The sequence below is a fragment of the Pyxicephalus adspersus genome, chromosome 1, assembly GCF_032062135.1.
Source record: "Pyxicephalus adspersus chromosome 1, UCB_Pads_2.0, whole genome shotgun sequence".
Classification (NCBI taxonomy): Eukaryota; Metazoa; Chordata; class Amphibia; order Anura; family Pyxicephalidae; genus Pyxicephalus; species Pyxicephalus adspersus.
In genome coordinates this window covers 101,677,473-101,693,533 of record NC_092858.1, presented here as the reverse complement: position 1 = coordinate 101,693,533, position 16,061 = coordinate 101,677,473, and the positions used below count along the sequence as shown (strand labels likewise).

Genomic DNA, 16,061 nt, shown 5'->3' with positions numbered 1-16,061 from the left:
TATCAGAATTGGCTAACTGGAAAAACTTGCCACTGTCCCCAATGGGTCACTGTCATCTTGTAGAAATGATCAGCTTTGCGAGGTTACTTTACCCGATGCAGACCTTACCTTTTCTTTTACGCCACTCGAATTTTGTAACCTTCCTATGGCAAGGTAAAACCCCTCGTATTGCAAGATCCAAATTATCATGCTCTAAACAGAGATTGGGCGTAAATTTCCCTGATCAGCAAAAGTATAATCTTGCATCCCTTTTACACCATGTTAAAGATTGGTGGCATGGTACAACATTTTATACTGTGGTGAAACTTGAATCGTGCTAGTACAGCCTTGGTCTCTTTTGAGAATGCTAAACACGCCTTTTGCCACTGTACCACGCGATATACAAGACAACCTATTATTGAGAGACACCCTGATATCTTGGAGGAAGGCAATGGAATTTTTCAGATGCCAGATTGGAGTCACCACGGCTGCCCCCATAAGATCTACTCCCTGCTTCCCACAAGGACCAATGTGTAAGGCATATGGCTTGTGGGAACAAAGAGGTATACAAAATTTAGGGCATCTTCTAGAAGCTGATAACAAATTACTGCCTTTTGATATCTTGAGAGTTAAGTATGCCCTCCCATCACCAGGGTGAAATCTACCTTTTTTGGGCTGCCAGGGACACACTTACAGGTTGGGTTACCGCCTTCAAGTAATGCAGTTATTAGGCTTGTCTTCATCTAAACACTCAATATCGCACATGTATCCTTTACTAATAGATAATGCCTCAGAAAAGAGTTGTCATTATCATTTGTACGCTGCTGGGCAGAGTACTTAGCTAGTTCCTACCCTGAGACACTGGAACTTTAGGCATAGGGCAATAGTTAGCAAGCAATGGAGAGAAGTACAATTCAAAATAATACATAGGGTGTACTATGCCTTCAACCTAAAAACTAAGCCCCACGTTATTTCTAATCGGATGAATGCGTGTTCTAGATTTAATTTTCCTATGCCCCCCCCCCCCACACGAAGCACGCATTATGGGATTATCCTCATATATTTTAAACGTCACCACATTTAGCCTTTTCATGGAAACTCTGTTGCTGACCCATCTTTTGCTACTGATGAACGGGGCAAGGTATCGAAATTTGAACACCCTTGACTTTTGGCAGCCAAAAAATGTCTCTTAAAAAATTGCCTGGCACCTAATCCCCCCAATATTACTTAGCTTTGGAACTATTTCAAATCGCTAATGATATTAGACAAAACGGAAGCCACCCCACACTTAGATAAAAAAGTTTTTCAGTACCTGGATACCATATTTGGAACACATTTTGTCTCCCACTCAATTGCATGATATAATTGAATTATTTCGAAACTCAATCTGGTATGACCAAAGAGCCCAGGGTGTACACTAGAGTAGAATGAGCGACATAAGGCCAAAAACCACAGCACACAACTAGGGATTCACAAGTACCAATACTATGTTATTTTAATATTTCTCCGTTTAATGTTCACAAGCTGTCACCAGGTTGATACAATGTTAACAGCCAGGTGTTTGGTTCCTTTGGTTATCCGTATTGGGTCTTTTACCCTTCCCCTCGTTTTGTTGTTTTGCAAAAAACCTAAATGTACCCATGAAGAAAACAGAAAAAGGAAAGTGGCAGAGTGAAATGTTGTTCACCACAGTTCACTGATTACATGGTTCTTTGCTTCTGCATTTTGATATCTTTTGATATTCTTTGAAATTTATACAGTGATGTAACTGTATGCACTTTATTGATATTGTTATGTTACCTGTATTTTTTACTTTGCCAATAAAAATATTTAAAAAAAAATAGGACAACCAGATGGAAGGAAAATGAAAAGTTATTCTCATATGAGATAGTGGGAGCATGTAGAAGGAGACAGGTGGTCATTTGGGGTAACCATAGAATCATGGAATAAGTAAATACAGAATTAAAGAAGTTTACAGATAAAGCTTCCTTAAACCGCTAACAGTATAAATTGAACATAGAGATGGAATAAAATGTATACAACTGTTTTACACACAATGAGGAAAATACAGGTAGTGTTCACCTACTTCTTGCTTTCAGGGCTGGATTTCTTACAAGGCTACCTAGGACGTGGCCTAGGGAGCCATGGCTATTAGAAGTGACATTTGTATTGCTATTAGAATATTATCATTATAATACATAAAAATGAATAGCATAGGGCTGTTCTGCCCACATCTGCCATGGCTCCCACCAATGACCTTCCATGTTCATCATGGCCCCCTTCCCACATTCACCCCTCAAGCTAGCTGGCCTAGGGGAGAAAAACAAAAGTACAGATCAAGCCCTGTTTGCTCCTACTTTACTTACCTGTCTGATTCATTGTGATCTCAACATTCAGCTTTACCTGTAATTCTGCTTCAGAATTCTATAGTACTGCTGCCTTCTTGCTGATATCTTGTACCTGTATTGAATCAACCCTGCTAACTCCCAGTTGCAGTTAATAATTTTTCCCACTACCATCTTAACTTGTCATAATCATTAGACTGTTTAGCAATTAAACCAGTACCTATCCTCTTGTCCATTGCTTTATTTATCCCACCACTCTGGAAAATCCAAAATCAAAGTCTTTCTACTGTATTATGACCTTATTTATTATTTATAATTACCAGGTCTCTGTTGCATATCATCAGAGTTATCTCCAGACAGTGCTACAGCTGCAAACATTGAATGTGCTTACAGCATGTGGTAGCAATTGAACAGGATTAAAATATACTTTTTGTCATACGTCTTCAGGCCAGAACTTTACACCTAGCTATTTATACCCTGTAGATCTAATGTGTGGCAAGTTTGCATGTTTGGTGTTAGTTATATAAATCGGATCCAGACTCAGGCAACCTCACTATTTGTACAGTGGCAGGTGTACAGTAAGCAATCTGTGGGTGTTGTAAATGAAACCCTTAGCATTATGTGGCTAAGGGGCAGGAATTCTCACTTCTGTGTAATGCTTTGTGCATTGTGAGAAAGTAACAAGACTGTCCCTTGAATGCATGGAAGGATAAGTGTGAATTTTATACACTTATGCCTGAAATCCAGTATCCAGTACAATCCCAGTATCCAGTACAATCCCAGTATCCAAATAACTTCTTTTTAGTCAGACAGACCCTTGCACTACGATAGAATAAACTGTGTATGCTAGTGCATAGACCTGTAAAAGTACACAATATATGGTAATTTTGGATTTCCTTTCAAATTATATATGATATATTAAAAAAATGTAATAGTATAATTTATATTACTTGTAACTTCTGCTCAGAAATAAAGAGTTTTTTTATTTGTAGATGTACATCAAATACAAATTGTCTGGAGTCAATCACAGGTCTAGGACAGCTTTTTTTCCCCCCATCATTAAACAAACAAGGTGAGAATGTGATTCTATTAGCACTAACCTCTTTATTAAGTTAGGGCTCAGTAATCAGTCACAGCAGGCACTCTTCAAACTTACATCTTTAAACCAACTAGATGGGTCTATTGTATGTTCTAGAGCAATAAAAAATGCCTTCATAAAGGCTAACTTTGGAGTTGCCATCTACAGATCAATCTTGCAGACTGTAAAATTTTGAAAAAAAACATTTAAATAGCATCACGAAAGCACATATCCACACAACCGCCCTTATTTGTTTACAGGCCATCATAACAATCCCCTCACATAATCTATAAATCCTGTGTCAGGTACATTATTCTGAGACTAAGCTTTTTCCCATTTTTTTTCAATTGTCTCAAGCATTCCTAGTGTCAATGTTTATGTTGCAAAGTCACTTCACCAATCATATCAGCATCCAGAAATTCTCTGAGTTGCACACACTGCATCCGAGTAGTATCCATTCTGCAGTGTTCACAGCTACAAAAATTCAAACTCCAAAAACAAATAATGTGTGCATTAATCCGCATCAGGTTTTTTTCTGGATTTTCAGCACGAGGAAACGCCTGGTCATAGGTCAAGACATTTGATCCAGTGGTGGCGAGAAAGGAGTGGGCTCTATGCCTCAATATTTTTTTTATCCTAGATTTCATGAGGTACATTGCTCCGCACAGACTGCTTTGAAAGCAAGATGAGTGGCCATTAAAATATGGTCAAGCTTTTCTAAAGGGTATCCACCCTATACCCAAAACTTTTTCCTGTCATGGTTAGCTGGGCCGACATTGCACTTGTCCTTCAGTAGAATCCTCATCATCTGATTCCCCACCACCAGATGCTGGGCCACTTCCACTTAGTCTTGTAATTCTGTACCCCATGTTCAGAAGCATTACTTCCACTGGGTCAGCATTCATTCTCCGCTGATTAGCTTGGCAGGCACTCTCCATATCCTGCACCACTCGCTTGTCTGGGCCTTCACCCTGCAAATAACAGAAAAAACAGCATGGTTTGTAATGAGGACAGTTTTAGAAAAAATATTTACAGCAAGTAAATCCTTTACACACTCCCAAAAAACAATACAGGCGAAGTGTTGTTATGAAGCACTAAAGCCTACTGCTTCAGGTAACAGTCTCATAGAACTCATGGAATGTTAGTGATCATGCATGGCCAGTGAACTGAAGATAGATCAGCAGAAATAATGAATAGAAGATGGCCACTGGAATGATTATGAGGCAAGAATACATATGTGGGGGAAATGTAAGCAAAGGGATAAATGAACGTTTTTTGAACATGCACTTATCCTTTAATGAATAGGAAAAAAAAATCACAGGAGCAGGAGGTAGGTTGGATGACTGATGACAGTGACCAGGTCCTTTTTTTTTTATCATGGAGTGATCTTGAAAGAACACTGGGGAACACAGTACCTACATACATGACGACCATTAGTATTTAGGATGTGTTACATAGCGGGAATATTTATGGAATGTTGTTTAAAAATAAAAAAAAGAGTGCATTTTATTTTTCTTGTAGTATGGAATGTTTTACCAATGCCTGCAGTAACTTTTCTATTAGTTGTAGATGTGGCATATAAAAAAAGTCTACTACTGCAACATTTTTTTTTTTAACACCTTAAACTGCTGGCAGGTTGATCTCAGTGTCGATAAGCAGATGGTATTCTGCTTATGAAAACTGGTGAAATATTTTTCTAAAAAAAACTGTCCTTATGTATAAATGTTTTTTTGTTTTTTTTATTTTATCAGTTTTTTGCTGGATTTTCAGCACGAGGAAACACCTTGTCATTGATCAAGACATTTGATCCAGTGGTGGGGAGAAAGAAGTGGGCTCTATGCCTCCATATTTTTTTCCTAGACTTAATGAGGTACAATGCTCTGCACAAACTGCTTTGAAAGCAAGATAAGTGGCAATTAAAATATGGTCAAGCTTTTCTAAAAGGTATCCACCCTATACCCTTATGTATAAATGTTTTTTTTTACCTAATTTTGCAACCTACCTTAATTTTACTGCATGTTCCAAAATAAAATAATCCATAGCCTGTTTTACCTACCTCAGGACGTGGGCTCCATAGTCGCACAACAGGATCAATGCCACTTGTTGCTAGGAAACAGTAACTTGGGTGTGGCTGTAGACAGTTAACTATGGACTCATCTCCTTGCAAAACCCTAACGAGAGCACAGGTCTCCTTTTCCCAGATGAAGAATGATCCATCATCTGATCCACTCACTATGTACTGGGCATTGCTACAAAAAAATAAAAAAAAACAAAATAGAAGACTCAGAAATCCAAAGATGGGACTACAAACACTAACTAAACTTATGCATGCAGAAGCATATAAAAGCATTAACCAGCTGGGTTTCAAATGCAATTTTAATTCAATGTTACATGTATTTGTAATCACTGCACCAATTGGCTCCAAGACTGGTGATTTTGCTACAACAAAGTTAATAGAAGTTGTGTATAGAACAACATAAAATATTACTTTTGTGTTGAATACAGAGATGATATTTAACTAGGCCAAAGCTTGGCTTACTCTTGGGACATTAGATCACTGCAATATCAATGTATCTGTTAATGCTAACAGCAAGCAGTAACTAGCATCATAACTATAAATGATCTGTTGTAGCAAAAGTGCATGGGTGGGAGCAAATTTAGGACCATACATCCCAATGAAAAGAAATAGTAATACATTAAGGCAACCTTAAAAATGTACAGGCTGTGGATTACAAATTACATTACAAAATATCTGGGTAAAGGGGAAAAGGTTCTGGGACTACATATAAAATGCTACTATTACTGGAGTAGAGATTACACGTTTTAGGCAACTGAAGATAGCATGGCAGTTTTTACCAGCAGTTTTAACTTTTTTTTTGTAAAAAGAATTTGCTTCTTTACAAAACTAGTAATCTGTTTACCTCCCCATGAAGCTGGCTTCCTTTATGTCTGTAGTAGTATTACAATGACCACAGTATCTATGCTTATAATCCAGACTTCGTTCTCTAAGTAGCAGTTCATCCTCAAAGAGGGAGTCCTTCCTGCTTCCCGAGTTGAGTCGGACAGAGCCTCCTTTTTTATCATCCTCTGTGAATGAAACAGAAGAAACAGGATTGAGAAAAGGGTAATAATGTAATAATGTAAAATAAAATGTAAAAAAAGAACACGGACATACAAAAATAGTATTCTTGAATATTCTCCCTACTGGATTCTTCCATACAGGTATGTAGTAACACAAGCACAATAATTTTAGTTATCAGTATAATACGAACCCTATAACAATTCTTGATATAAGTTTACCTGCCTGGCTTTTTACATATTTGTTGTTGTATTACTTTTATTTTAAATTTTTACTTATTAATAATTGAAAATTTACATTTTTGGCCTCGGCACAAAATGCAGTTTGAAGTTGAAATTTAACAGCCCTCATGTTCCTGAGAAGATCCTCCATAAAATGAACCATGGTGGCAGCAGCTACCATGATGTAGCCGCTACCACCATGGATATGCTTTATTATAGATATGATTTTTACTAGCAGAGCTGGGAGTGAAAGATAGATGGGACCAAATACAAAGCATAAGTACCTATTTTTAGTCTGGAAGAGGGGTTGAAGTTCACCTTGAAGCAAAACAATTATCCTAAACACAGAGGCAGAAGAAAACTAGAGTACTTCTAACCAACAAGCTGAATTTGTTCAGGTTAGGGCCTAACCTAAGAAGGGACAGGTTATATCTCTTCTGTAATAAAATAAACGTATCCGCCCGATTCCAATTTTTAACTAAACTCACCTTTTCTAACTCGCTACCATCTTCACCTGGTCCTTTATTGGGTTCAGTATCTCCCACCATCTTGAGTGGTCAGGGCACAATGGCATAACTCCCATGCATGCAGATGGGAGTTCATTTATTTCAGGCAGCCAGCTACTCCAAGATCATACTGAACTGCGCAGATGCAGTGTACAATATAAAGATCGCAAACAAGCAGGAAAGTTTTTTATGTTTCACAGTGTAGTTCTACTTTAAATCTAATGAAAACAACATGTCGACTATTTTTAACATGTGTATACCAGTAAAAGTATGATTCACTTGAATGCTTAACTATGTTTTGTAAATGAAATAGGTAAACAACCAAATCTAGTTAAATGTGAGATTATAACACTACAAAAAGTCCACCGGGCTTGAATACTTATTGGTTTGTAATATATTATGTATTAGTTAGCCAATAGGTAAGAAAAAGTAAACTGTATTTATGAAGATTTACAGTACCTTTTGTCTCATTTCTAGAACAATGAAAATTACAATGACATTTAAAAATTATTTTAAAAATTATTTATCTAGCGGTAAATGCTTACGGTTGTCATTTTTGGAGAATAAGGCAACCCTGATATCCCTGTCAAGTGCATCACATGCACTACTTTGGGCCTGTTCTGGAAATTTGGCTTTAAACTCCTCCAAACAATCCAGTGCCTCGGAAACATAGCGGAGCTCAAATAAGCAGCGGGCTAGTCGAAAGTGAGCCTTAAGATGAGCTGGGTTTAGCGCCAGTGCTTGAAGGCAGTCTCTCAGTGCATCATAGTGATCTCCATCCCTAGAAGCAGAGAAAGTATGAGAAAGTCCAAAGTCCACAGCACTATGGCCACAGAGAACACAAGAAACTATTCTACTTACCACTTGCGTTTCATATATGCAGCTGCCCTATTTCCAAATAGCATAGCACTACTAGGAGCCCTCTGCATTGCTTGGCTATACAACTCAATTGCTTGGCTCCATTGTTGCCGTGCAAATGCATCGTTGGCTTTTTGCTTCACTTTTTCTAGATGTGGTGGCAGCTCATTTGTTGTCCTAAATACGGAGAGAGTAGAGGAATTGTTAAAAATAGATTCCACAACTTACCTGATGTACAGTACTAAAAAAATCTAAATATGGGGGTTGCATTATGGGCACAGCCCTTGAGTAACATCAGTCTCCTCCTTTCACTTTTCTTACAAAAGCAGTCTGATAACCTTGTACCTAACTATGCCATGCCAGTTAATGTTATCGAGTTTAACTTAGGCAGTGTTCCCTCCTTCTTAGATGCATCTTTAAAATATTTAAAATATCACAATTTATTTTTATGAGGTTTATTTGAAAATGTTAGAGGTTTCAATACTATAAAATGTATTTATTGTGGTGCTTAACAGTTGCTTTAGGCAAAAAAGGCTAAAAAAGTATATATATATATATACTCCTACCCCACTACGGTCTTGGCATCACTGACTCGCAAACCATTACTGTAGAAACTAAGTCCATTGCTTGTAGTTTTCCCATTCTGAACTTCTGAAAACACAAAATTCAGTGATAATCTCAATAGTACAGATAAATCTACAAAATTTAGTACACAAATTTGTGTTTTGAGTTCAGTGACACAGGACCTTAACTCTGCTGTGTCTATATTACTATATATAACCCCATTGGGTAGATCCATGCATGTTCCCCCCCCCCCTTTTCTCTCACAAAAATAGCATGGTCCTGGCTTAAAAAACTTTTATACATGTATGTCGGTATGATTGACATAGACCCCTTATAGGTAAATTTATGGTGTTCACTGGGCTCTTTAAAGCACTGAACAAAATAGTCACCATATGAATCACTGAAATAGTCCATTTTGTAAATGCAGAGTATAAGACAGAGAAAAATCAAATTAGCAAGTTAACCTCATATGAAAGGCAATTTATCTATTTTTAATGTATACAGTATTTTGTAAAAAGTATACCTATGCTTACTCACCTCCAGAACTATGATGGGTTTTAGGCAGTAAAAACGTGCAAGGTCTTTGCCTAAATGTTAAATCAAACAAATAGACCTAGGGAACAATGAAAATTCAAGCATCAAGCAAAGCTGAAATAAAAAACTAAAAAATGAAAATGATGAATTTACAACACCCTTACCTGCTCTCCTCCCATGTTGACAAGAAGCTCAGTTCCATCTGGACTAAAGGTTACATATGTGGCCACTAAAACACGTAACCGGTTGTTGTAATCTGGCAGCTTGGCTGGAAGGTGACCTAAAAAGAAAGAGCATTTAATAAAGAAGAGATTTAAATAAAAGAATTGGTGTCAGAATCCAAATTGACATTGATTTACACTGATGAATCTTTCATCCACTGTAAATAAATTACTTTACCAGCCCTAGCCTAATACACTAATACATTTCCTGAGCTCATTTTACTGTTGCCTTTTTACAATATAAACACAGTGATGTTACCCACACCTTGTGGAAACAGGGATTGTTGGCTTTTTTTTTTTTTTTTAATAATATCATTACTTTATAGGATTTTTTTTTTGATTGGGCCTGTAAGGACAACTTTAAATTAAGAAGCATGCAGCCCAGCATGATACCCAAGAGAGAAGGTGTGTTACCTGCACCATCACCAAACATAAACAAAGGAATATTTACAAAATTTTAGTTGTAATGCATTAGATTTTTGGCACAGGCTATGGTCCTACCTGCTACATAGTACTGTGCTGCTCCATCTGGGATAGGCTTTTGCCTTGAGCAAAACGTATGTAGACCAGATTGTGTCTGCTGAAAATTTTTTCTGCATTGCAGATAGGAAAAAAAATGTGAACATAAACACATTTAACAATATTCTTTTTGTTATCTGATTCCAAGGCCAGAAATTACTCACCTGTGACTGTGAATCATCCGAATATCATAGAGCCTCACAAAGGGCCCACTGGCTCCTACAGCCAAGCAGTTATTATCCTGAGGACTGATGCTTACACATTTTGCTTCTACTAACTGGCCACAGTACTCGGTTAAATCAATCAGGACATCTGAGTGAGTGCTGCTTTCCCGTAAGTCATATTGTCTAAATGTGGAGAACATAAACTGAATTAAAAGGCCAATAAGAATGTTTTAAAACACACATCTAAATGTATAAACTTTTCACAAGGACCTTCAATGTTTCATGATTAGCCCCTGTTGATTACATATCATGACTGCTTTTACAATAAAAAGCAAGAAACACTACTTGTTTTATAGCAAACACTACAAAATTTGACATATATACTTTATTGTTCTTGTGTATATGTATTGCATAGAACATAAAATTATTTTTGAACGACAACATTTCCTTTGCCAAGAAAGCCCTGTGTTTCCTGGAAGAAAAAAAAAAGATTTATGCATTACTTCGTCATTTTTAGTACATTATTGCCAAATCAATAGGCTCATAATGGAAATATAGAGATTGCTCTGGTCTATAAGAGGTATACCGGTGCAAAACCAGAGATGATTAATAGAATATTTATATATTAGTTATAGTGGTGAGTTGTCCAAATCCCTGCCATGTTTTTTTTCAACTGCCCTGTGAGATTTCCTTTCACTGTCTGACCTAGCAGACATAGCAGAAAAAAAAATTTGAATGAAAAACCACTCCTGGTCAGTTCTCATTGGAACAATTGTTAGAGGTCCACTTACCTCCTGTTTCAGTGACAAATAAAAAATATTGGATTTCTACACCAGTTACAACAGAGCTACAGAGTCTCCTATGTCATAAAAAAACAGTCAGCATTTAAAATAAAAAAGAAACACTTCAGTTCCAAAGTTTATTTAATTTGTTAGCACACTCAGGCTTACTTTTTGTTCTATAACGCTATTAATTTTTTTACCTATTTGAAATGTACTTGTAATAATTTAACAAGACATGTTTTTTTTTTGTTTTTTTTTTATAAAAGTACTAGAAAATGTTCTTTTGCCACAGGCCAAATGTAATCACAATTCAATAACTTTTCAGCTTTATGAACATAATAGGGTATTATGATGTAACAACAATAACTGATGCATTACTGTTAAGGAAAATGCTTACAGAAAATAATACAGCAACATGTTGTACTTTCTGAGACAAGAAACATGTCTAGTAAGGGTTTTTCAAATACGGACATTACCTCTTCCAGATGCATACTATGGTGTGTACAGCTAGGTGTCCAAGATTGTTTTTGCAGCCATTTGCAAACATTAATATAGGCATGTGTACAAGAGTTTTTGGGCATTTTTTAAAGCCTAGGTTAAAAAGAAAAGCCAAACAATATATGTATGAGCAGTTGCAAGTGCCTGTAAAAACTTTTTTTATGTGTTTTTAAGCACTTTTCATTCATGTCTACAGAGGTATGGAGGCAGAAGAGGTGGTAAAAAGCCGCTTGTGCATTCCTGCCGCTTGTCAAATCAAGGACAATGAAAGAATGATATGGTCCAATGATAATCATTTTGTGCAAGTGTTTAGGTGGTAAAACCAATCAAAAACTCTTGAAAAAAAGCTAAGGTCTGAACAAGCCCTAAGTGTATAATTTTACAAGTATTTCTAATGAAATTTCTCAGGCATCAGAATGTGTTTTTTTCAGCAAGCAAGATAAATGTATTATACTGAATATTAAGTAACAGCGAACTAGTAAGTACTTAAAGTAGTGAATGCAATTGCATTTGTAAAATTACAGGGCACATTTATTCACAGTAGTGAATTATTCATGGTCATTAAAATGACATGGACCATCAAGATTCACCTGTAGTAAATATCGGATGAGCTGCTTTAAAAATATACTCCTACGTAGCCTGTGCCTTACCCAGGATGTCCCAAGACTGCTATATCCAAAGTAGCAGGACTTGGGAATCTCTATGACCTCTTGGTTTAGGTCCAGCAAGCTGCATCATTGATCACTGGCTTTCCACAAAGCTCTCTTGGTATGTCATAAAACTCCAACATTTAAATAAAAGGAACAAAAAAAAAAAATTCACAGAACAAAACAAAATGGCTTCTCCCAACCCCTCCCTGTATTCTGCTTTCTCAGTTCAATGACAGCAACATTTGAAAGAAAAAAAGAAGTGACTAATAATAGAGTGAGAGGGTTTAGGGTGGGGATAGAACCAACCACTATAAGCCAAGTTTCTGGAAAGTACTGAAAATATTACCTACAGAAAGCTTCCTGCAAGAAAACAATTACATCACTTCCCTCAGATAGTAAGAACATCTTTACCAACACTGAGAAACAGACTAGGCAAGAAGCCATATGAATGATCCACCAGTAATACATCATTTGTAACTTGCAGTTTCAGAGTGTTTGCATTTTAAAAAGATACTTAAGTTCTGCTTCAATTTCAATTGAAGAATGTATTTTAATTTTAAAGCGAATTCTAAATTTTACTTTGCATCAGCATTTTGAAATGCCCTATAAAGCAGTACACAGACTGCAAGAAGGAAGGGAAAGACTGGGAATCAATCCAGTATGTTCCCTGCAATTGTGCTAACAAGGAATATGCTGATAAGAAAAGTGAGCAGAGGGTTGCCTTTTTTGTCTCCTGATCTTTTACAGCAGGCTAGGGTAAAGCTACGTACACACGTCAGATTTTTATCGCTCGATAATCGGCATCGGCCAATTATCGGGCGAAAATCTGCCGTGTGTACAGTCGGTGTCGTCCATCGTCCGGACGACCGACCTGCCGGATCCACGGACGACAGTCGATCGTAATGAAAGTGAAGGGGAGAGCGCGCAGCAGGGTGCCGCTCCGTCGCTCTCCCCCTCCCCTCTCCATAGAGCATGAACGGTGCTGTATGTACAGCACCGTTCATGCATCGTGCACTCCCTTGTCGTTGGAAAGGATCGTGAAAGATCCTTTCCAACGACAAAAATTGGCAGTGTGTACGCAGCTTTAGAGAGCTGTCACTGCTGTATCACTTCTGTAATCTACACCAATAACTGAGAAGTACGGATACCTGGCAGCATATATTGGAACTATATGAACAGAAACATAAATCCTTTGGCAGACAAAACAGCTCCCTTCCATGGTTTCTACTGTGTAATTATCCATTTGTTCAGCTATGAATGTATTTTTCTCTTACCGGATTAAGCCATCCTCTGCTGCACTCCAGAAAGTATTAGGCCACATAGGGGCAGTGGCAATACGCTTTACTCGGTTGGTATGTTCAGAAAAAACATGGAGGGTTTCTTTTGAGTTCACATCGTGAACAAGAACCTTGGCGTCTGCTGCTCCAGTAATCAAGATGCGATCCCCAGTGTGTGGGAGAAACTGATGATAAAGAGACAAAAACAGTAGTAAGTTTTCAAAGATAGTAAAAATGCATGTGTACGCACAGGACAGACTGGGGGTGTAATAAAATCTCCTATAGAGATATGCAATGCAAAACCCCATGTAAACATCCATAGTAAGGTAACACTGCTAATGGCCTAATATCATTGCTATGGCCTGACAAATGCCATTCTGCTATCCAATGCGATTGAGGTGGGTCATAAAAGCCCTGGATATTGGACAGAAAAATGACAACTGGCAAAGCTTAGCCATAAAGCCAAGGCAAGTTAGGGCACACTCACAAAATAAAACTATGATGATCACTATATTGTATATGATTAAGATCTACCCATATCACACTACTTACCTTAACGGAGAAGATGTTGGCAGTGTGCCCTGTATGCATAGACATTAATTTCTTATGACGAAATGGATCCCAAAGCATCATGTGCTGGTCATCTGAGCCAGAGGCTAGCAGGCTGCACAAATGAAAATATATATAAATATATATATGAGTTAACATTAAAAGAGGCCTTAGGACAAACACATGGGGAGAGATATACAGGTAACTAAGGAAACAATAAAGTGAAAAACAAACTGTGAATTGCCTCCCATCAAATCAACAGATTGTGTTATGATAAACTATTTGTGAGGTTTAGATAATTTCCCTCTTCCAATAAAAAAAAAAAAAAATCGATGGAAGAATGTATAAATTTTAGTCTGCATGAAATATCAGATGGAAATGTATTTAAAATACAGCTTATTAATAAAAATGATGAAATTATCCATATACCTAACTCCTCAGTGTTATCTGGAAAGAAACTGTACATGTGCATATTAAAGGTAAAGTGTGTGTGCTATCTATTAGCCCATTCTACCTCGCAAGGTAAGCTCAACCACCAGTGCTACTACATTTCTGCTCCATTAGAGGCCTCACTTTCTAACTCTAATGAAGTGGAACTTTCTAATATAGGAAAGCATGTGACTTCCTGCACAGAACAGTGATCAGGCCTGAGTGACCATTCTTCAGGCCTGAAAATGTGCAAATGAGGGGCAATGAAAAAATGAAAAAGTGAGGCATTTTGACACACTTTACATGAGCTTTATGTAAGTTTTATCTGCATTTTCTATTAGGATATAGGATATTTCTATATAGTTCTGTTCATTTAAACACGTCAAATGTGTATACATATTATAAGAATATTGATAAATAATTTGTGATGAATAAGACTATCAATTATCACTGGGGAACAATTTTGAACACATAATTTGTTCACTTAAATTTTTAGGCTTATTTACATTAAAATAGGTTTGCTGATTCTGAAAGTGCAGTTAGTTTTATTCTATCACGTCCGTTTTTTTTCTCTACCGCTTATATTAATGCGGTTACTGTAGCGTGGATTTGTATAGGCTATTCATTTACACACAAGACAGTGAGGTCAGAGGTTGTGCGCTGCTCTACTTAGTGAAAGCAAAACTTATTCTCCTCTTACACACGTATTTTCTTTCTTTAGTATCATGCCTAGCTCTGCTGTTTCTCGTTGTATGTGCCTAAACAACCCTGATTCATTATGTTATATCTGTGGCAGTTTCACCATTCCCAGTCAAAGGTCAAACATCAGCACATTTGTAGAGCAAACCTATTTGCCATATTTCAAAGTTAAACTTGGTAATACAGATAAGTCTTGGGCCCCTCGTAAGGTGTGCAGTGTGTTGAGGGTTTACGGATGTTAAAAAGGGAACACGTAAAAAGATGCCATTTGGTATACCTATGGTTTGGCGAGAGCCAGGAGATCATTTCAGTGACTGTTACTTTTGTATAGTGAAAACTTTAGGATATAACAAGAAAAATAAATGTAACATAGAGTATCCTAGTCTCCCATCGGCTAGACGCCCAGTTGTTCCCAGTGTCGGTTTTCGTTACACTACCCTCTCTTGAAAAACATGATTATGGTGATGAACTAGGTGACAACAATAAAGAGTTTGAAATTGAAGAGAAATCTATTTGTAAGGGATTTGATCAGCATGAGTTGAGTGATTTGGGACTTTTGAAGAAGGCTTCAGAACTACTAGCATCAAGACTGCGCGAGAAAAATTTTACTTGAAAAAGGAAGAAAGTATTGTACTTTCGAACAAGAGAAAATGCATTTCTGCAGTACTTTAGAACGGACGTGGCTTTGTGTATTTCCAAAACATACCTGGTTTATTAAAGGAATTGGGAATTCCAATCTATAACTCAACTGAATGGCGACTATTCATCGATAGCTCAAAGCTGAGCCTAAAGTGTTGTCCTCCTTCACAATGGCAATATGTTTGGGTCAGTCCCAATTGGCCATTAATTTTCTCTTTGTGAAGAATATGCAGACATAAAGAGAGTCAATTGAGTTGTTGCAATATCACCAACACAATTGGGTCATCTGTGTTGACTTAAAATGGTATGCTTCCTTCTTGGTCAGCAACGCGGATACACCAAGTATCCATGTTATCTGTGCATGTAGGACAGCAGAGCTGGTGAGAGGCATTGGATGGAAATAAATTGGCCTCCAAGATCTGCCCTAAAACCAGGTGATCCAAACATTCTACATGAGACACTTGTTGATA

General features: G+C 37.3%; 1 protein-coding gene across 3 annotated transcripts in view; it reads right to left on the bottom strand.

Moving 5' to 3' along the window:
- Positions 1-3,287: 3,287 nt before the first annotated feature.
- The window catches only part of WDTC1 (WD and tetratricopeptide repeats 1), an 18,982-nt gene continuing 6,208 nt past the window's right edge, over positions 3,288-16,061 (bottom strand). For all 3 annotated transcript variants that reach the window (XM_072421312.1, XM_072421320.1, XM_072421304.1), the window contains exons 5-16: positions 13,828-13,939; positions 13,273-13,460; positions 10,069-10,251; positions 9,887-9,978; positions 9,329-9,444; positions 9,168-9,243; positions 8,633-8,717; positions 8,070-8,243; positions 7,754-7,989; positions 6,324-6,489; positions 5,459-5,651; positions 3,288-4,373 (exon numbers count right to left, since the gene is read on the bottom strand). In XM_072421312.1, the coding sequence (XP_072277413.1) occupies positions 4,164-4,373; positions 5,459-5,651; positions 6,324-6,489; positions 7,754-7,989; positions 8,070-8,243; positions 8,633-8,717; positions 9,168-9,243; positions 9,329-9,444; positions 9,887-9,978; positions 10,069-10,251; positions 13,273-13,460; positions 13,828-13,939 (1,831 nt within the window). In that variant the 3' untranslated portion in view covers positions 3,288-4,163. The remainder of the gene's footprint in view (positions 4,374-5,458; positions 5,652-6,323; positions 6,490-7,753; positions 7,990-8,069; positions 8,244-8,632; positions 8,718-9,167; positions 9,244-9,328; positions 9,445-9,886; positions 9,979-10,068; positions 10,252-13,272; positions 13,461-13,827; positions 13,940-16,061) is intronic.